Here is a 23,133-nt window from a genome sequence, read left to right on the forward strand (position 1 = left end):
GGGGTCGCACAGAGTCGGACACGACTGAAGCAACTTAGCAGCAGCAGCAGTTGCTAAAATGTATCTGACTCTTTTTTGACTCCATGGACTATATCCCACCAGGCTCCTCTGAACATGGGATTTCTCAGGCAAGAGTAGTGAAGTGGGTAGCCATTTCCTTCTCCAGGGGGTCTTCCCAACCCAGGGATTCAACTCATCAGGGATTCAACTCATGTGTCCTGCTCGGTAGGCAGGTTCTTTACTGCTGAGCCATCTGGGAAGCCACCTGGATGATGGCACAGGAGTGGTTATGAATGAGTCATACATATACACATACGTATGAAGAATATTATACCAGTGGGATCTAGGAATCATTCTGGGAAATGAGAAAAAAATAAGTATATAGAAAGGGATCTTCAAGAGATTAATGTAACTGTATAACTGCTGAGTTTTCATGCTGCTGAAAGCCATGGAATTTTATGAGTGTCATTAGTAATGCAATGAAAAACACAATGGCAAAAACAAATACATTGTGTTATTTTTATTTGTCAGAGATTTAATTCAACAATTGATTGTGTTATCTAGGTCCTGTTGAGGATCCAAAGAGAAGAAATATTTCTACTCTTTAATGAGCTTAAGATCGAAATAGGAGTAATGAATCCTAACATAAAGATTAAAAGACACTTGCTCCTTGAAAGAAAAGCTATGACAAACCTAGAGAGAATATTAAAAAGCAGAGACATCACTTTGCCAACAAAGGTCCGTATAGTCAAAGCTATGTTTTTTTCTAGTAGTTATGTATAGATGTGAGAGTTGGACCATAAAGAAGACTGAGCACCAAAAAATTGATGCTTTCGAACTGTGGGGCTGAAGACTGCTGAGAATCCCTTGGACAGCAAGGAGATCAAGCCAATGAATTCTAAAGGAAATTAACCCTGAATATTCATTGGAAAGACTGATGCTGAAGCTGAAGCTCCAATACTTTGGCCACCTGATGTGAAGAGCCAACTCTTTGGAAAAGACCCTCTTGCTGGGAAAGATTGAAGGCAGGAGGAGAAGGGGACGACAGAGGATGAGATGATTGGATAGCATCACCAACTCAATGGACATGAGTGTGAGCAAACCCTGGGAGATAGTGGACAGGGAAGCCTGGCATGCTACAGTCCATGGGGTCGCAAAGAGTCAGACACAACTTAGCGAATGAACAACAAACAATATAAAGATATTGCTTATAAGGCAAACAACGTTGAGTATTAAAAGATAAAAATTATCATGAAGATTTGGAGAAGCGGGAAATCACATATGACTAACACAGCAGTGTGACATGAGGAGGAGAGGAATAGATTGGGAAGGTGGTCTTTAAGTTGGATCCAGTAGGCAGGTAAAATTTATTCAGAGGCAATGATATACTGATTTTGGTCACCTAAAAAGGCCACTGTAACTGTTTAAAATTGAATTTGTTTTAAATTTCAGCCATTTTAAGTGAAGTTGCTTCAAATAGAAAGTGTCTTTCTCTTAACTGAATTTATTTTTTCCAAAACAGATAAAATTTTCTTATCTCTTTTGGATTGAGGATAAGGAAAAAAAAACAGTCTAGTTCAAAAATTAAGGATGGTAAAACCATAAAATTTACATGATAATTATAAGTGTTTTAAAACTTACAAATGATTAAATCCTTGCCTTTCATAGGAATTTTTCACTGCTTGTATAATTTTTTAGCTGTATGCTTAGTCATACATAACACAGGTCCCAAATATGTTAGTGTGTGCTGATATGGAGAAAGAAATTAGTCTTAAAATTTCTGATCATGAGGATTTTTCTTTAATTAATCTAAACTTTAAAATGCCAACATTTTAAACATATGTCTATATTTATGCAATAAGCAGAGGTCCAAAACTAAAATCTATCCCACTACATTGTACTGCACTTTTGTAGTGATATTTTGGGTGCTATTAACAAATAATAAGGATGTGATGCATCTAGCCTACATTATTCTCAGCTCTGAATGTCTCTGTTTTTCAGCAAGACAGAAACTCTGGTGTCAAAGAAAGTATCAAGGGTTTTTATTGTTTATTTGACTGTTGCTTTGAATACAAATTTTCTCATAGTCTGGACATACTCTTGGATTACTAGTAGATTTTGTATTGTATTCCATTTTGTTCTAATAGTATCATTTATCCTTCTACCCCTGCTTCCTTCCTTCCTTCTTTCTTTCAACAAACATTTAAGTAGGAGGCACCGAATAAGGCACCAAGAAATAACTGGAAAAAAACCTAGGGGCCTTACTTGACTCACTCCAGGAAATGACATCAATGTGATTAATAGGTCCATAGATGTCTTTCCTGGGTACCACCAGGACCTAGGAAGAGGCACTCGGCATCACCTTGGGGTTAAAGAAGGCCTCCAGGAGGAGCAGGTGATGTCAAAACTGTGACCTGAAATATAGATAAGGAGGAGCTTCTTGGTGAAGGTGCAGAGGTCTCCAGGTGAGGCCAGTGAGGTTTTGGAAAGGTGGCTCACTGAGCCAGGGCAAGAGTGCAACTGGGGAACAAGAGCCCGTGGACAAAGCCTTGACGGCCAGCTGAGAATTCGAGATGATGATGATGGAAAAGTAGCCAGGGGAGACTTTTAAGCGGAGAAGTGATGGACTCAGATTCACAGACCATTCTAGCTGCTATGTGACGATTAGAATGGAGGGAGGTAACACTGAAAAAAAGATTTACGAGGCAGCTTTGCAAATCTAAAGCACAGGATGAGAGCCCTTTGGGAACTGAGTACTGGCAGTGGGTTAGGGAAAGTAGATGAATTTGAGAAGGATAAGCAAATGGACTTAAAAATTCATTAAATTGTTTTGAGGCTGAGGGAGCTAAGGTGTGAGGCAGCGAGAAAAAGGGAGAAATCAAGTCAGACACCTAGGATTCTGGCTTATGCAACTGAGTTAGAAAATAAGGAAGAAATAAAAATAGTCATAAAATTATTTCCAAGATGTTCATATTCCAAATATTTTAGTGGTGCATACACGACAAAGGCTTTAATATACATTTATTATTCACCATAAGATTTCTGGGCTATTGGAATTACATGTGCAATTGAAAGTTTGTGTTATATTTCATTTTTTAAAAGTATCATGTGCCAGAGCTCTTTGGCTTTATTATTCTGACCATCAAAATAGTTTCCTTATGAGGAATCATCCTTGCCAACTCACCTAACCACTTATTTGAAACATCAGTTGTTAATATGTTGGCTGATATTTTATCTTCCTTAAAATTTGCCTTACATTAAAGGTTTTACACAAAAGGTCAGAAAAGATGCTAATTTTCCTTTTTAGAGAATAGAAACCACATAAAGGTGTAAAATTTGAAAACAAAGACTAGTAATTATTTCATGAAACTGATGAGTAGTTAACATAAAGGTACTTAAAATCAGATCTTGACTTTAGAACTTTATTTTTAACCAAATTTCATAATTTTATTCCTTTGTTCATCAATTTTAACTAATATTCTTTATATGATATGGATGATAGCATATGAAGTACTGGTGACCCATTTGTAGTGATAACATTGAGAGTGTTATCCAACATGAAGATTGTTCATTTTGAATATAAAAAAGAATTACTCTTGGGGTTGAGATGAAGAAATGTTTCGGGAACAAAGGGCTCTAAAGGAATGTTGGCAGTGGTAAAAGTGAAAGGTATGAATGGTGGCGGGCCAAGAAAGCAACTGAATATTACTTCCTTGATTCCAAAAGTTTAGTATTTTCATTTGTAATAAATGAGTAACAGTGATCAAAAATTTTTCCTGGAATAATAACAAAATATATTACAGGAAGTGTTACAAGAGACTGTGTCCTCTCTTAATCACTTCAAAATAAATAGGAGATTTCAACATGAAGAACAGAATTCCACAATGAGTTTAGCACTGTGTGCTACATATTATTCTTCAGAACAGTTTAAGATTCTAACTGCAGACTTTTGAAATATGTTTGTGTGTAGGTGTGGGGTGAGGGGTGATGATCTGTGTAAAAACATGCACACATATCCCGAAGAGAGACATACATGTACTTCAAAAGATTTATAGACTAATTTTGTAACAAGATTTTTAAAACAGATTCTTGTTAAATATTTTTCATTACCATATATGTAAGTGTGAGTACACACATACATGCACACACAGATAAATATATATACTATTCCAGAGGCTGAATGGGAAATAAATGGAATAAGTAAATAAAGTAGATCTGCATTTAGCACTTAATCCAGATGGTCTAATAGACAAAGTAATGAAAATGTCAAGCAAAAGTGGAAGGTGGCTACAGGAATTATAGAAAATTCAGGAAAGAAAAAGGTTAATTCAGACTCCAGAAAAATCAAGAAAGCTTTGTAAAGGATCACCATTTTATCTGGACCATGAAGAATAGGGATAATTTGAACATCTGGAGAAGGGAGGATAGATACTGAAGTTAAAACACTAGAGGAGAGTTAAATAATTACATAGATGTGTACATACCTATCATAATACAGCAGAGCCAAGAACTTTACTGATAAAACATCGAATGCTCATGACAACCCTGTGAGGTAGATTTTATCCCATTAATTTAGACAGGATAAAGCAAGTGTAAAGGGCATCTTGAGATCACCCACGAGCTGCTGGACTCCAAAGCCCCAGCTCTCTGTCACCACTTCTTTACGCTTCCTAAAAGATTTGCAAGACGAACAGAGGAAACAGCAAATATTCACTTTGATTGGAGGACAAGCTGAATTTCACAATATCCAGAGTGAAAAGGAAGGCTTTTCTTTCTTTGTTTATTTGACTTGATGGCCAGAGGGTAAGGGTTAGTCATAGATGGCATGTGTTGTCAGCTTCCTGTGCACTGAGCACCACTCTAAGAAACTTATGTATGTTACCTCACGTAATTTCTTAACAATTCTGTGTTGTCTTAGTTTTTTAGGTAAGGAAACAGGCTTAGAGAGAAAGAGTAAGACAATTTTCAAGGTCAGTGTGCTAGGAAATGGTGGATCTGATATTCAAACTCACTGTCATGAGAGTACAGACAGAGCCTGGACTCTTTACCACTAAACTACAGTGCCCTAGAAAGCAGAGTGATGTTATGTACATTGTATGTGTATGGATATGATATATATGTGTGTATCAATATGTAAATATATTGTATATGCATGCATGCATGCTAAGTCACTTCAGTCATGTCCGACTCTTGTGACCCTGTGGACTGTAGCCCTTCAAGCTCCTCTGTCCATAGGATTCTACAGGCAAGAATACTATGGTGGGTTGCTGAGCCCTCCTCCAGGGGACCTTCCTGACCTAGGGATTAAACCCATGTATCATGATGTCTCCTGAATTGCTGGCAGGTTCTTTATCACTAGCACCACCTGGGAAGCCCATATAGGCATATACATATGTATATGTGTGTGCAGATGTGTGCACACACACGTATTTCATACCTAACAGTGATATCCACAAATGCTTGGGTTGACATGACTGAGTTAAGTAGAATTTGTTTAACTGATGATCACTTACCTTGGTTTGTTTTATTTTCTTTCTATAATAAGAGCATTTACTGGACATTTACTTTAGGCCAAACATTCTGCTGGATGTGAGAATTCAAAGCTAAGGTCAACTTATATCCTTAATTATGATCAGTTCAGTTCAATTGCTCAGTCTTGCGTGACTCTTTGCAACCCCATGGACTGCGGTACACCAGGCTTCCATGTCCATCACCAACTCCCAGAGCTTACTCAAATTCATGTCCATTGAGTCTGTGATGCCATCCAACCATCTTATCCTCTGTTGTCCCCTTCTCCTCCCATCTTCAATCTTTCACGGCATCAGGGTCTTTTCAGATGAGTCAGTTCTTCACATCAGGTGGCCAAGTAATGGAGTTTCACCTTCAGCATCAATCCTTCCAATGAATATTCAGGACTGATTTCCTCTAGGATGGACCAGTTGGATCTCCTTGCATTCCAAGGGACTCTCTAGAGTCTCCTCCAACACCACAGTTAAAAAGCATCAATTTCTCGGCACTCAGCTTTCTTTATAGTCCAATTCTCGCATCCATACACGACTACTGGAAAAACCATAGTTTTGACTAGACTGACCTTTTTTGGCAAAGTAATGTCTTTGCTTTTTAATATGCTGTCTAGGTTGGTCATAAGTTTTCTTCCAAGGATCAAGCATCTTTTAATTTCATGGCTGTAATCACCATCTGCAGTGATTTGGGAGCCCAAAGAAAAAGTCTGTCACTGTTTCCAATGTTTCCCCATCTATTTGCCATGAAGTGATGGGACCAGATGCCATGATCTTAGTTTTCTGAATGTTGAGTTTTAAACCAACTTTTTCACACTCCTCTTTCACTTACATCAGGAGGCTCTTTAGTTCCTCTTCACTTTCTGCCATAAGGGTGGTGTCATCCACATATCTGAGGTTATTCATATTTCTCCTGGCAATCTTGATTCCAGTTTGTGCTTCATACAGTCCAGCATTTCTCATGATGTACTCTACATATAAGTTAAATAAGGAGAGTGACAATATGCAGCCTTGACAAGCTCCTTTCCCAATTTGGAACCAGCCTGTTGTTCCATGTCCAGTTCTAACTGTTGCTTCTTGACCTGCATACAGATTTCTCAGGAGGCAGGTCAGGTGGTCTGGTAGTCCCATCTCTTTCAGAATTTTCCACAGTTTGTTGTGATCCACAGTCAAAGGCTTTGGCATAGTCAATAAAGCAGAAGTAGATGTTTTTCTGGAACTCTCTTGCTTTTTTGATGATCCAATGGATGTTTGGCAATTTAATCTCTGGTTCCTCTGCCTTTTCTAAATCCAGTTTGAACATCTGGAAGTTCATGGTTTATGTACTGTTGAAGCCTGACTTGGAGAATTTTGAGCATTACTTTGCTAACATGTGAGATGAGGGCAATCGTGATGTAGTTTGAGCAATCTTTGACATTGTCTTTCTTTGGGACTGGAATGAAAACTGACCTTTTCCAGTCCTGTGGCCATGTTGAGTTTTCCAAATTTGCTGGCATATCGAGGGCAGACTTTCACAGCATCATCTTTTAGGATTTGAAATAGCTCAATTGGAATTCTATCACCTCCACTAGCTTTGTTTGTAGTGATGCTTCCAAGGCCAATTTGACTTCGCATTCCAGGATGTCTGGCTCTAGGTGAGTGATCACACCATCGTGGTTATCTGGGTCATGAAAATCTTTTTCATATAGTTCTTTTGTGTTTTCTTGCCATCTCTTCTTAATATCTTCTGCTTCTGTTAGGTCCATACCATTTCTGTCCTTTATTGTGCTCATCTTGGCATGAAATGTTCCCATGGTATCTCTAATTTTCTTGAAGAGATTTCTAGTCTCTCCCTTTTGTAATTCAAGGCTGCTCAAGGAATACAGTGGGTCTATAAGCATTTCTTTATTTCTAAGATTATTTGCTATTATTGTTTCATGTTCTTTCTTGCTTTGCAAAAAATACATAGAGAAAACAGTTTTATGTCATTAGGTTAAGAAGATTCAATATAAGCAGGAGCCTGCTAGTTTGCCAAGCACTAATTACTTAGTGAGCATTGTTAGTTGATGAATATATGTCATACTGCGTGTCGGTTTCACAGGCGGATTTGCAGGGATGAAAACAAAGGGTGATCTTCAGGATTAGTTGAGTTTACTGACACCATTAAAAATTAAATGTTAAATCAATGATCATCTCTAACTTGTAAAAAGGCTGCTGAAGATCTTGAGGCAATACAGTGACTAAAATGAGAATCATCAACTATCAACAATACTGCCCTTCTTACTCCACATAATCCCCAAGTGACTTTTATACAAGTTTTCTTCTCAAATATTGGAAGCACTTTGCTGGTTTAATCCTTCAGTTCAGTTCAGTTCATTTCAGTCGCTCAAGTCATGTCCGATTCTTTGTGACCGCATGAATTGCAGCACGCCAGACCTCCCTGTCCATCACCAACTCCCGGAGTTCATTCAAACTCATGTCCATCAAGTCGGTGATGCCATCCAGCCATCTCATCCTCCGTCGTCCCCTTCTCCTCCTGCCCCCAATCCCTCCCAGCATCAGAGTCTTTTCCAATGAGTCAACTCTTTGCATGAGGTGGCCAAAGTATTGGAGTCTCAGCTTCAGCATCAGTCCTTCCAATGAACACCCAGGACTGCTCTCCTTTAACCCTTAAGCATATACTAAGGCAATAGAATATAGATATTACCTCTGTTTTCCTGATCTGAACTCTGACAAGGATATTTAAGACCAATTTTGTTTCAATGTTTAATTCTAATAGTATTTGTCAGTGGAAAGATCTGCTGGTTGAAAATAAAGAATGTTTATTATTCTTGCTTTCCCCAGGGAAAATTATCTTTCAAAAATATAGTACTTGGAGAAATCTTTGCCTTTGGGTTGGACCCACTTACAGGAATTCATAGTAGATCCACAGCACAACCCCAGTTACCAACTTCTTAACGTGGTAATGGCATCAAAACTTGCAGTTGAGCTTATTTTAAGTATAACTTGACTTCCTTTATTCTCCTCTTTCAATTTAAATTGACACCATCTCACAAATTTCTAACTTGACTGAGATATAGTAATGCAGGGATTGGATATATTTTTGTCTTAACTCATTTGTTCACTCTTTTTTCAAGCAATATTTGTAGAGAGCCTAGGATGTGACAGACATTGATCTAGGTGCTGGTGGACAGTGAATCAGACCACAAGTCTCAGCCCCTGAGAGAGACCCAAGAGGAAATAACTCTTTAAATATTGCTTTTTTCAAAGTAGGTTTTGGGATTGAATAAATGATACCAAGGCAGAATATAACTGTTAGCAAAATAAACACTTATTTTCACAGATTTTCATATTCCTTTGCAGCTTATAAAACCTGTCAGTTATTTCTCCAAGATACCAGATTTTTCCAACTCTAGCCTGGGGTTGCCATTGATTGCTAGTAGAATTTACAGAAATCTCCTTTCTGAGGCCAGATCCATGTCTCAGAGCTGTTCATATGGAGATAGTCAATACAATTTGACCAGTAATAGTTTTTTGATTGTCTACGGGAACATCTGGATCTTTGACCTCACAAGTAGTTATACAACAGGCCCTTATCCCTGTGGAAAAGTGTTTGTTCCTTTGTGGCTCAGAGACCCTGTGTTTGCCTGTCAGGCTTGATGTTCTGGAAGTCATTTTCTCTAGCACTGGGGTTATTTAATTCCAAGGACTGGTTTGAATTTCTTTTAAAACTATAAGTGTATAGGATTACATTTAATTGTTGGTTTATGTACAGGAGCATTACTGCCCTGAGTTGCAGGGAGCACATTATAAGTACTCCTTTGTCCTGGGTAAATACTCATTCAGTTACGGGCTGGATGAGGTCCCATGAATCTCTGAATCGTGACGTCTGTGCAAGCATTTGGAGATACTGCTGATATTATCTATTAAGCTTGTGTTGTCTATAGGGTCATATAAAGTAGCTTGCAAATTGCAATGTAAATCAAGAAAAGCAATGTCTAAAGCTTGGACGCTTTGACCAGATGGCTGGAGCTGAGCCATTGTGAGTACATATTGTTGGCAGCACACCGGTCAGACAAAAAGGCGGTTGTTCCAAGCACTCAGCATCAGCCTTCCAGGGGCAGGGGGAGGACAGGGTGGGGCTGCTGCACGTTGTGTCGGCTTGAAGTGCAGGGACGTGGAGTCCTGTTCTGGTTCAAATTCACTCTGAAGGTGACAGTCAAATAAAGGAATAATTTTCTTGAAGTAGAGCATGCTTTCCCAGTTGTCTCTGAGAAGATGCCTTTTCAAGTGTTAGGGAAGGACTTTTGTTCCAGGAGCCTCATTCTTCTATCTCCTGGCATCAGGGATCTTGAGTGCTAATCGTCCCTTTCTGTGCATTCCCAACCCTCACTCTATGAATGATTTGAAAGGCCTGGTCTCCATAATATATTAATATTACATTCATGCCAGACTAGGAAACATAGCAAGTCAGAGTCTCATTCCCTGATTCGCCCTCCATCAAGGCTATATGGATTTACACTAAATCAGAAGAAATCTGATTGTGAACACCCTGTGTGAGGTAATACTGGATAGTGAGAATGAGTGAGCAGTTCTGTGGAATTTCCTAATGTCGCTGGTTGCCAGAAGTCTTAGGGATAGTAAAGTAATGTCATTAATTATAAGATGATTATAAACTCACAATTATAAGACGATGCTTCACTCTCGTAGCAGAACCCTCTTCCCACCAAAGGCTACTGCCAAGAGTTGTGAAGAGCAACATCGGTCAGCAAATGTGGCTGCTGTACAGTATTCCTGTTACAAAAGCTTTCTAAACACTGTTGGGATTTCTCTACTGCCTTGAACAGATGGCTTGTGACCTACAGTGACTTTGTTCAGATCCAGGGTCTACAGAATCCAGGCTGCTGTCCAATCACTAAATGGAGTCCCACAGGGCCGTGCAAGGTCTGCTCCCTGCCAACTTCCTCAGCCTCCTGTCTCCTCACTCCCCAATTCTCCTGATTATCTGAACCTCATCTCCTTCTAGCCATTCTTAACCTCCTTCAAGTTTTCAACCGCCTTTAAGCTTTTGTACCTATGGTTTATGGCACCTAAAACAGACACCCTTGCAGCTTATCTCATGACTTTCAATGCCTCCCTTTATCCACTGAGGACTTAATAAAAAGTTTCTCTCTCCTCTATCCAATTAGAATATCCTATTCAGAAACTCTTCTACACCCATCAGGATGTGGTTAGTGTACCTGATCAACATGAGAAATCTCTACGTTCTCAAACCTCTTTGGATTCTTCCTTCTTCCTTGATGCCAGGGATAAGAGTGCATCAGCCAGAGCTAGATGGTCCTTGGGCATCAGTCCAGTAACCAAGTAATCTACAAGGACTTCCTACAGACAGCATCTCTACTACACAGACACAGAAAGTCTGCTTAATCCTCCTTAATTAGGACTTCAGACATAAGAATTATTTGAAAATAATGTAATCAAATAGAGATAGGTTCTACTGAATTTCCCAGGTGGTGCTAGTGGTAAAGAACCTGCCTGCCTACCAATGCAGGAGACTCAGAGATGCAGGTTTGATCCCTGGGTCAGGAAGATCCAGTGGAGGAGGGCATGGCAACCCACTCCAATATTCTTGCCTGGAGAACCCCATGGACAGAGGAGTCTGGTGGGCTACAGTCCACAAGGTCACAAAGACTCGGACACGACTGAAGCAACTGAACACACACACAGCATAAGCCCGCTGATGACAGATATGTGAATATCTTTACTGAATGGGAAAGCTGCCAATGAAGGTTTTCTGAATGAAATATTCTGTTTTAAAAAATGAGACTTGACGTTAGACCCTCAAGCTCCTCCCTTGCAGAAACTGGAGATAGTTGTCTAGGAAGGATTGGTCCAGTTTTCAATCTGCCCTTTGCCTTCAGATTGCCCATTCATTAAGTAAATATTTTGGGGCACTCTCATCTAACAGGTACTGCCAGCTTCTGTCTTTTTATGCATGCTTTGGAGGACTTGAGGCTCCCGGGGCAATAGCTCAATGTCAAAAACAAGAAGGTAACTTGGAGTAACACTGAATGACAGTCGAAAAAGACACGATTTTCTTGGCTTCTCTGATTCTGAATAATTGTATACCATTAAAAATAATAATTCATTGGATACTCACTTCTTCCAGACACTATTTTAGGTGCTTTATATTAATCCTCTCTTGATCCCATGATGAACTCACGATGTAGGCAGTAGTGTTATCTCCATCTTATGTATGAGGAAATTGAGGCAGAGGATTACTGAGTCACTTGCCCAAGGCGATACAGCTCGTAAATACTGAAGTCTTGATGTGAACTCCAGAGCCCATACTCTGCTCATCATAAGACCTTAGAATGGAAAGTCACCTCACCCAACAGGGACTTGTCTATCTGCTAAATCTATAAAGTGACTTGGTTGGCCACAATGCTCTCCCTGATCCCTCCCAGATTAACGGTATTTGTTTCTGGTACTGGAGCTGCCCTGTCCAAACTGCAAATCCTCACACAGCCCTCTTCCTTTGCCTGCATTTTTTCGGCTCTGCACCTCACACTGGACTTTGCTTCCTCTGTTTTTCTCAAATACTTTGTCAAAGGCTGCTATTCCTACCCAACCTAAGCTTCCTGCCTCTTTTCTGCCCTGCGGACCTCTGTTCTCTCGATGTCTGGTTTTGCAAGTTACCCTTGGAGGGACCAGTGCTCTCCATTAGGCAAAGAGCAAAAATTTTCCCCTCGTAAAATCCATGCCTTACACAGTAGAACTGTGTTCTCTATCTTGTCCACTGTACCACCAAGTGGCCCTCTCCTACTTCCACCTCTTTTCTTCCACGAGACAACATTCACACCAGGCCCCGTTATGGGCTTCAGGGTACACAGATGCTTTCACACATGTGACATTATTACAGTAGAATGCTGAGCATTGTTGCTCTCTCTGTTCTACGAGGAGGTTCAAAAAAGTAAGATATGCCCCAAATCACACAGCTAGTGAGGGCTAGGGTTGGGATTTCAATCCAGATACTCTAAGTTCCTTCCTCTATATGTACCAATCTATCCTCTTTCTGTACTGCTCTCTCTTTTCTCTAACACAAAGTGTCTGTGGACTTTACCTTTCAGAAGTCCCTATGTGTAGGGAAATGGTTATGGCGTTAGCTGTTTGCTTTCATGGAAGTATCTATCTTTTTCATGGAAAACTAGCTGCAGCTTATTATCAACACTTGGAGCTTGGAAAGGATAGAAGATAAAATTCTGACATATTTTTCGCTCTGGTTGTCAAGATTTATGATATTGTTATTTGTATCTAATGGAGAATTCTCTGAGTTCATACCAGAATTATTCCCAAAGTGCCTTGGACCAAGATCCCCATTCAGTTGCTATCACTGGGTACATTTAGAGAGATACCTCAGTTATAGTCCACATGCCGTCAACCCTCACAGGTACAGATTCTGCTAAAACTGGGCTTGCCCTGAGGCTATTGTCATGGCTTTACATGATGAAAATTGTGGTTTTCAATGTGCATTTTGATGTGTGCAGAGGAATTCAAGACTAAAAGTAGTACATGGAGAAAGTCTGCAGGAACAGAAGGGCATAAGATAACCTAAGACAGTAACTCTGAACCTGTGAGTTATCTAACCCCAGGATCTCCCTGAGGGGGTCCAAGTGGACCGTTAGCAAGTACAGCCTTTCTAGTGCCCTCTACTGTTCAGGGCCAAAATAACAGGAAACACAGTTCATTCTGGATGTTTGTTTAATAACTTAAAAAATTACCCTTGGGCTGAAACCAAGTTTTCCAAGTTTGGGTTCATAATAAGTAGTTTTTAAACATTTAAAAATAGGGGTGTGTAATAAAATGCTGAGAGACTCTCTGGAGATCACTGCTCCTGGCACCTCTCTAATAGAAAGCATACGCATTGAGCGAACATTTGACTGAAGAAGAAAACAAAGCTGTTAAAAGCTGGTAGGCTCATTTTCCAATAGCAATAGCATTAATATGTTTCAAGTCACTGCTAACCATAGCTAATTAGAGGTTTATGAGGGATGGCCCTTCCCGACAGGTCACCTCAGGTTAGGCAGCCCACAGATTTGCTGTTGGCTGTTGGCAACAATGGATTTATGAAGAATTTCTGCTCAGCTCAAGGTGATTATCTTTCTTTTTCTTTTCTGCTGCTGGTGTGTCTCTTATTTTGACTGGCTGAGGTTGGGTTGGACGATGAGGCCCTGATTCCAAGACAGAGCCAGGTTGTTGCTGGAGATCTGCACTGACAGATTGTTGAAAACTTATTAGTCTGACGTTTTAACAGCCTGCAATGAGATGGAAATCTGTTCTTTCACTGGAAAAACTTAGAAAGGAAAACATGAGCTTGAGCCGAAATCAGCCCCAGGTCCAAATCTGCCATCCTCTGGCACAAAGGGCTGCACAGTGTTGAGAGATGAAGGCCTGGCTATGCCACCCACAGGGTAGGAGGGACTCGGCCACTGTGAGATTGGAGCCTCTGAAAAGGCACCTCTGGGCGCCAGGGAAATGATAATGGGCTCAATTCTAGGTGCTAATGGCTCCAGCAGTAGCAGAAGTCGGCCTCACAGGAGGTTTCAGCTGGGTGGTTAGGGGTTGTTCCTTTGGCCATCACCATCTTGTGTGATGATCCAAGAAAAAGGAATAAGAAACACCTCGGGCTTGGTTCCTTGTCTGAGGTAGAAATGGACAGAAAGATTGCAGCCAATACCATTAGAGAGAGATTTGGTACCACTGTATTGTAATTATTTGTCACACTGTTAAAAGAATTCACTGAGCATCCTAGACTTGCTATCCCAGTCCATTAAAAAAAAAAAATGGCCATAAAATGTGGCATGTAGGATTCAGGACTTTAGTTCCCCAACCAGGGATCAAACCCATGCCTCCTGCAGTAGAAACACAGAGTCTTAACCACTGGACTTCCAGGAAATTCTTGAAATGTGTTTGTGTGTGTGTGTGTGTGCATATAAACTCTGCCACTTTGATTAAACCCTCTATCCTGACGCACCACAACATTGCTCCCATCCTGGGCAGCTGCCAAAGAATTCTAACAGGATTTCTGGACTTTGCACAGGCAGCTGTCTCTACCAGGAGAGGTCCTCTCTTTTGCCAGCCAACTCTTTCCTGTGGTCATCTCGGTTTGGAAGCCTTCTGGTAGCCCCAAACAGTGTTGGGTGTCCACCTTTGAGGATGCTCATAGCATTTTATGTTCTAACTTCAAACCAGACTTTAAAATTCCTGGGGATAGGATCTAGCCTAAACCTCATTTGATTTTTTCAGCCACCTTCAATACAGTGCTTGCATAGAGCAGGCACTTGATAATGGTGTCTTTTTGAATATTCACTCATTCATTCACTCATTTGATAGACCGTATAAGGGAGTCTCAAGCTTCCAGGCCATGTTAGAGTTTAAGGAATGCAGTCCCTTAACAGAACCTATGTTTTTATGATCTGCAGATCTAAGCCATATTCTCTCCAGGCTGATTTTCTAGGAGTCTGGCTTTAATTAGTGTCATTCAGTTCTTTGTTAGGGGAAAATGTGAGATGGGAAATGACCCAGATGTTTCAAGATGTCTTTTCAGTGTTAAGTTGCCCCTTCATCACCCCCTTTGCAGCTCCACATCAGATGGCTGTGTCTAATCACAGCACTTACTGGTGAGTATACATAAGTATCCAGAAAAAAAATCCCCCACCCCATGCTACCCCCAGATAATCCAAAATCTCAAGTATATCCCGCAGAATTGCAGTAAAGAATTATTTCTTCATTTGATTACCATCAGGAGTGCCATGATGCATTAGTCATCGTGCAAGATGTGCAAGGGATGATCAAAGAGAACAAATGCATCAGCATACAGGCATTTGCCTTATTTACTAGAAACCTCACTAGAGAAATTCTTGTATTGGATGGCCAACTTGCAGAATCCAAGAGCTTAAAGATGCGGCGAGGGTAGAATGAAGGCAGCGTGTGCTAAGGACGCGCCTCCTCCAGGTTGCCTCTGCTGCCTCTGGGAACGAATGAGATGGACTTCCCTTTCCACCATGCTTAGCTCTTCTTCAGATCAAGAAATTCAGCTTCTTTTTTATTATATTTTTTTCTTAAAATAGGTCTAATCATATGTCAGAGGTTCTTTTCGCTTTGTTTTGTTGAGTGATTTATCAAGTACAGTCGTGGAGATGTTGGGTTTTTCTGCATCTGCAGTAGCATCCAATATCCAGTCACTAACTCCATAGGTGTCAAGAGGCAGTTGTGCCCAGAGCTGTCTAATCCCTGGATCGCTGCCAAGGTGATGTGACCTTGGACCAGAAATTCCAGTGATGCCCTCTGTTTCTCCAGTTTCCCAGTTGTGGCCCACCATTAGTTCCTCTCATGAGTCAATTTCACATTTTTCTCTGAGTCATTCCCGGAGGACCAGCCTGTAGCCTGCTCCTCCAATGATTTTATATGCACCTAGAACTGAACTGAACTGAATTCCCTTTAATAATTTCTTTTCTGCTTAAGAAAAGTTATAATGGTGGAAGGAAATAATCAAATAATCACAACTATTAATTATTTGCTGATAACAGTTACCATTACCTGCTTGTGGAAAACAGCTACTGCCTCAGCTAATACAGGGGAAAACCAATAAGCAAAAAAATTTCTGTCTTGGGTTTTATTTGTTTGCTAATGTTTCCACCTATCCAAAAATATCAATATACCTGACCTGAAAAGACTAGTTGCTGCAAGCCTGCTGAGAGACTAAACACAGGCAGACCTCAGAGATATTGTAGGTTCGGTTCCAGACTACCGCAATAAACTGAATATTACCATAAAGCAAGTCAAATGATTTTTTTGGTTTCCCAGTGCAAATGAAAGTTATGTTTGCACTATAATATCACTTATTGTGTGCAATAACATTATGTCTTTAGAAGCAATGTACACGCCTTAATTTTAAAATGCTTTATTGTAAAAAATGCTAACCGTCATCTAAGCCTTCAGTGAGTTGTAATCTTTATGCTGGTGGAGGGTTTGAAATATTTTGAGAATTACTGTCATGTGACTCAGAGACACAAAGGGAGCAAACACTGTTAGGAGATGGCATCAGTAGACTTGCTTGACACAGGGTTAACACAAATCTTCAATTTGTGAAAAACAAATGAAGCAGTACACAGTAAAATGAGTTATGCCTGCACGGTCAAGTGCTAGCAAATATTCAGAAAAAAACAGGATGAAATTTTATGTGAAGCAAAAAAAAAAAGTATTTACTGGTTTAAGAAAGTTCGAAGTGCTGCCAGTTGAACAATGTGTAAACTTTTCACTGTCTTTAATTTTCTTACTTCCTCTGAGTATAACATGCTACTATTCTGGAGAAAGAAATGGCAACTCACTCCAATATTCTTGTCTGGAAAATCCCGTGGACAGAGGAGCTTGGTGGGCTACAGTCCATGGGATCGCAAAGAGTTGGGCATGACTTAGCAACTGAACAACATGTTACTATTATAAATATTTGAATATTATTTTCACTTCAGATATAACATCCCCTTAAGAAAACAGGATTGCTGAGTACTTAAATGTGATTTTTAAAAATTGTACTTAATATTCATTTTTTTCACAACTAACTTTATGATAAAAGTAATGAAAAAATACAGTCCACTTAAGAGAAATATACTTTATTGTACATTTTACTAGAACACATAATTAAGCTAATGAAAATTAAATATTTTTAATATAAATTTTTACTGTAATAGAATAGATGCCATACTTTATAACATCCATCTTGCTCTTCCTAAGCAAAAGGTAAATTTTAGATTTAATGTGGAAGATTCTTAGTAAATAAAATTAGCAACTAACTTGTAAACTATTCTGACTTTTGAAATTAGAAGTATTTCTTTGTTTTTAATCTTAAATAATAACAGGGGCATTATACTAGAATTTAATGGGTGAGTTCAATTTATTAAGTCCTATTTTCATAGTATAATCTCATATACAGTAATTTAAATTGGTACATTCTGGTTCATAATAAATTAAAAGCTAAACTTGTAATGATATGATGTAGATAATACCACCCTATTTTACAGATGAGAGAGCAAGTTTAGCTTTCTTTAGCAAGTTTAGAGCGAAATAATCCATTATGGTATAGTAAGTACGTGCATGCAACAACAGGATTTGAACTCGGGTCTGTCTAATCCAAGGCCTATATAGGTGGCAACTGTTGCAAACATCAGTGGCTAACGAATGAGAGAAGGACGCGTAAACAGACCTGGCATCTTGGCCAAGACAATAAGGAAGCCTGTAGCAGCCTGTATTTGGGAATCTGGTCAAGCATTAGGGAAGCCATCAGCTTTCATTCTCTCACTCACGGAGGGGGGAATATTCTGTAGTGAGTGGTACTCTCTGTGCCTCTATTTTCTTCACTCTTGAAAGAGTGTAATCAGAGTACAAGATGGTAGATGTATAGATAGCACTTAGAACAATGCTTAGCCCACAGTATGGGCTAAAGAAATTTTAGCTAGTTTACAAATATTTGTTAAGGGTCTGGTATGTATAAGGCATCAGGATTACAATAATGAGGCATGTTAAAAACCCTGACAATGAAACTGGTTTGATTCTTTGCAGTCTATGAAGACAACAGGCATTACACACCTGAGTTCATGTGTAGCATAGCCTTTGTGCTGTGGAGGAGAGCATGTGACAAGAGACTCTCTCTGTTGCTAGAAGGGCTCCAGATGGGGACTTAGTAACTATGCCCTGTTATTTAGCAGGGCTTGCTGGGAGTGATGGACACAAGCAAGGCAAGCTGGTCTCATTATTTTAGGCACAGGAGACAAAACAAAGATGGAGATCTTTTGGAGAGATGAGATTCTGAGAATAAGGTAGAAGCTTGGGGATCAGAAGTGGATTAAAGTCAGGGTCATTCAGCAGCAAGGAGCTGAGCTGGGGAGTCCCCGAATGCATGACCAGGTAGAGCAGCAAGAGGGGAGGGCTGCAGCCCAGAGACTCCAAGAAGGCATGGAACCTTCCCTCAGAGCAGATCCTGTGCCTTAGCCCAATTAATCTCTTAAACTAGGCCTCACCCTGATTGCACAGCAAGCAGGAACTTGGCAGCAAAGGCCCTGCAAACAGTGGCATCAATAAGAAAAATTGCTGGAAAAAATCTGGTTTCTTTCAAATCCTGAGAACTGAGAGCAGTCAGATTCCCTTTGGTGCATTGCTTTAAAATCGGGTGCCAACACTGGGTAACTTTACAAAGCAGGGCAATTAAAACACTAGTTAGAGGTGCCTCAGCCATCTCCCAGATAGCCAGGGAGATAATGACAATGAAGAGGACTGCCTTGGGGTCACTGGACTGGCTGCCATGCCAATTCTTGCTGCTTGGTCATTAGCTTATGTGGTCAGTGAACCCAGGCAGGCCATGGCTTTTAAGGAATGCAGGTTTCATGGGAGTTTCAGAAACTTCTCTTGGATTTGTTCAGGTCCAAGAAAGGAAGCAAGTCCTCCACCCACACGCACACCAACCTGCAACTTGAGGGGTAGACCTATGGCTGCCCTTGGACTTGGGTACCCACCATCTTCTGCAAACCCCTGCAATTAAGGAAGGAAAACTCTTCCATCCTAGCACATGTGTGGGCTTTGTTCTTAACAAAATGTAAGGGATCACTCCAGTGTTACTTCCCTGTAAGATCTAGAATATGGATTGATAGAACTTCCTAGCACTTTGTTTCACCAAGGAGCTGAAAACAGTTTAGAAACCTCTGATCTTTCAATTAAAAATAATCATTAACTCTTTCAGGGCATAAAAAATACCCGTTTGAAAAGCAAGTAACGCAAGAAGTGAATCCTAGCAGTTTGAAAGGATATAACCTCTGCCAAAACACAAACCAAACAGCAACAGACAGTTGGGTCAGACTCCACGGATCGTTAACCCTCACATTTGCTCTTTGATCAGACTTTGTGGCATGTATTAGCATCCCCATGTTATTTACAGAGAAATGAAGCCTGAAGAGATTGCATAGTATGATAAATATTACATGACATTTAGTTCAGCAGAGTAAAGCAGGAGAAAAGCCACATACTTTCCGTTCAGTATTCAGTGCCCTCTGCGAACCTTCACATGTGCCGGGTCTTCCTCTTTCCGCAGTCCACCCAAACTAGCCAGCAGCTTGCTTCCTTTTCACGGTCTTGAGCCAACTGTCCATCTCTGTGCACGATGTAGGTCATCTCAGAAAATGGGTTGATTTGAATGTAACTGGGTCATGCTATTCCTCTCAACCTGTGCCTCTGTGTACCAGGAGGTTTTGTCATTAGATGTAAAGAAGGTAAATTCTCAGATCTGGGAGTTGTTTTCTTCAGAAATTACTTTGCCTTATGATGTTTTAAGTGTAGGTACAATAAATATTGACGGGAGTGGAATTAACCAAATTGTGAACAGTGAAAGAAAGAGGAAAATAGACTAAAGTAAATGTTCTCAGTCTTCCTAAGGACAATGAAATAAATGGTGAAAACAAGTATAGTCTGGTACTAAATGACCTCCATAAGCCCATGGGAGACAGCAGAGAAGCAGTACGTGAAGGGCCATTTTTATAATCAGAGTGTTGCAAATGGGGGAAATTCTTACTTATTTTGAAATATTTCAAGCATAGGAAACAGAATAATTTCAGAAACAAATCATTATAGAAAAAGTTGATAACCCCTGTATGCCCTCCAATATTTCATAACTCTGTGTATTTATCCCCTACCCTAAATCTGATATTTTTTTTCTTTGCCTGTTTTTATGCTTCTTCTGTAAATTAATATATTCATAAACAATGTGTTATTTTTAGATATTTTCAACTTCATAAAAAATGGAGATAGTGTTTTACCTAACATACTTTTACATGGTTTAAACATTATATATATTTATATGATTTAAAACTTACATATATTTTATATGATTTGAACATTATATATTATACAATTTGAATATATTATACAATTTGTATATTATGTATTCATAGGTATATATTATATATTTAATATGTTTTTACAGTAATGTAACCCTAATTCATTTTCATTTTTAACTGCCATGTAGCATTCCAATATATGAATAACATTTATCTGTTTTGTAGCTGAATATTAAAGTTTCACTAGTTATCAATTTAGAAGATGACTTGCTGTATCATAGTCTATACACATTTTAAGTCAGTAAGAATGAAATCCAGTCATTAATAAGTAGAAATTTAGTAAAGATTTTGCCAATTTTTCTCCAAAATGATTCCATCATTTTATACTAAAACTCACAGTATATGAGAATATCCATTTTTCTACATTTTTTTACAATTGTTTCTGCCAAATTTCTAAGTCTTCCCATATCTTTGCATTCAAAATAGGCATCTTTATTTTTATCTTTAATTTGCTGGTTTCTGATTATTATTGTGGTGGAATATATTTTCTCTATTTAATGACCATTCAGATTTCCTCTTCCATGAATTGGCTATTTCCTCTACTACACAGGCTAACAGGCTCTTTTATCCTTTTTCCATTTTCCTTTGGATTATTTGTTATTTTCTTATTGATTTGGAGGATTTATTTACATGTTTGGGTGCCAACTATTAGCCAACCACATTCATAAATGTGGTCTAAAGTAACTGATTGCATCTCTGGAGTTTGTCTTGCACAAAAATTTTAACAAGCATGTTGGAACTGAGATGTAGATAAGAAAGTTGATATTTCTATGGGTTGATGCTTCTAGAAAAGCATTATGAATGCCACTTTTTCATCATTTCTTTATTTGAACAGAGAGTTCAGAGTCTGCAAGTTCAGAGAGCTAAGTGTATACCACTGAGGTTTGTGTTTGAAAATATCTGCTTGATTGCAGAGTAGGTAGCTTAGAATAATTTCAGTGCTGAAGAAGGACCAATTTTGAGAGTGAATGATTAACCTCAGATTATTAGATTGAATAAACTGTGTATCTTCTATTGAAATAGAAACTGTTGGACACTGAGTGCTCTGGCTGTGACCCCTCAGAGGAGCACACAGAGTCAGCTCCAGGCAGGGGCATGAGGCACGCAGGCAAAGACTATTCCCAATTTACCTCTGAAGCATTTTACTACCAGGAAAGTCTCTGCTCATGACAAGTGCCTGGATTCAGGTATCTAAAGAAAACATGAAGAATAGAATAATGTTATGGTGATGTCAGGTGACATGGACACGTTGCCTTGGGAATCCTAAAAGGAAATCTTAAAATAATGATGGCTTTCTTTCTATTTCAGAGGTGTGGCGAAATCTTGTTTGAAAACCCTGATCAGAATGTCAAATGTGTTTGCATGCTAGGTAAGAAGCTTTCTCATTTTAAATCTGTTAAGCATGTTGATGTCATGTGGGTTTACTGTTGTTCTGTTGCCTTACTGATTGTCTCTTGTTCATATTGCAGAGGGTAATTGGCACTTTTATAGGTTTATAGACTACTATAACACATTTATATGTGGAACACTTGATGATAAAGAACGAGTTTGATTGTAATAACTCAGTAATTCAGGAACCATGCTTTTGAGCCTTTCAAAATTTTTCTTGGATCATCAGCATAATATCGGGTGCCTTGTATTCAGGCAACTGGAATGTAAATGTAAGAAGAATCACATTGTAAATCCTAGACTAGAGATGGTATACTAGATAAGTAAACTGTTTACACCACAGCACAAAGTCCTTACTTACAATGCCTGAGAGAAATATACATTTGAACTAAAATGAAGTCAGCACAACAGTTAGTCATATTGCATTAGTAATAAAAATCACAGCCTCATAATGAATAATTTGTTTTTGTGGGATGATATATCATCAATACCTTTCACAAACTCTTTAATATACTATATTCTGTTAAAAATGAAGTTGATATTATTTTCCTCATTTTATAGATTAGAAAACTAGGTCAGAGAATATAAGTGATGCACTTAATCTCAAAGTGAGAAATCTAAATCATGATATAAAAATTTTTAAATTGTAAAATTTTAGGTCTAGTATTTAGATCTTATTTGAGCCTCTAAACTATGTCACTGGGGTAGAAAATGGCGACTCACTCCAGTATTCCTGCCCGGGAAATTCCATGGACAGAGGAGTCTGGTGGGCTACAGTCCATGGGGTCACGAAAGAGTCAGACACAACAACAAAACAAGAACAACATGGCCATAGAGTAATATATCCACTGGAAAATGAACATTTTACTGGAAGTAGCACAGCTCCATAAATCCATGTCAAATATCCAGTAGTCCTTTTTCTTAACCACAAAAATGCTTCACAATGCTAATAATGGGTACAAATGAGAGAGAGATGGAAGTAGAAAAAATTCCTTTGTCCAGCTATATGTCCCAACTTTGGATTTTGAGGAAATCATTTTATCACCATATCATATTTATTTATCAACTAACTCACTTAATTTTCACAATAACAGGATGAATTATTCCTGTTATAATCCTCATTTTACTGAAAGAAAATTGAAGCAGATCATAACTAAAATGTTGATTATAGCTTCTACATGACCTACTAACTTGAATCAGTTTGAACTCATGATGACTTTAAATGCATGAGTCCACCACTTATTTTGATTGAATTTCTCCTTGTACTTCCTCCCCTGTGCGTTGTTTGACTAGTTTATAGCTAT

At 39.1% G+C, this 23,133-nt stretch overlaps 1 protein-coding gene across 4 annotated transcripts in view; it reads left to right on the forward strand.

Moving 5' to 3' along the window:
* The window catches only part of PDE7B (phosphodiesterase 7B), a 380,722-nt gene that overhangs the window by 114,259 nt on the left and 243,330 nt on the right, over positions 1-23,133 (forward strand). For 3 of the 4 annotated variants that reach the window (XM_024996621.2, XM_059889704.1, XM_005210969.5), the window contains exon 2: positions 21,749-21,809. In XM_024996621.2, the coding sequence (XP_024852389.1) occupies positions 21,803-21,809 (7 nt within the window). In that variant the 5' untranslated portion in view covers positions 21,749-21,802. Of the gene's footprint in view, positions 21,810-23,133 lie in introns of all 4 variants that reach the window. The other variant, XM_005210970.3, reaches the window with a different exon arrangement.

This window comes from Bos taurus, chromosome 9 (assembly GCF_002263795.3).
Source record: "Bos taurus isolate L1 Dominette 01449 registration number 42190680 breed Hereford chromosome 9, ARS-UCD2.0, whole genome shotgun sequence".
NCBI lineage: Eukaryota > Metazoa > Chordata > Mammalia > Artiodactyla > Bovidae > Bos > Bos taurus.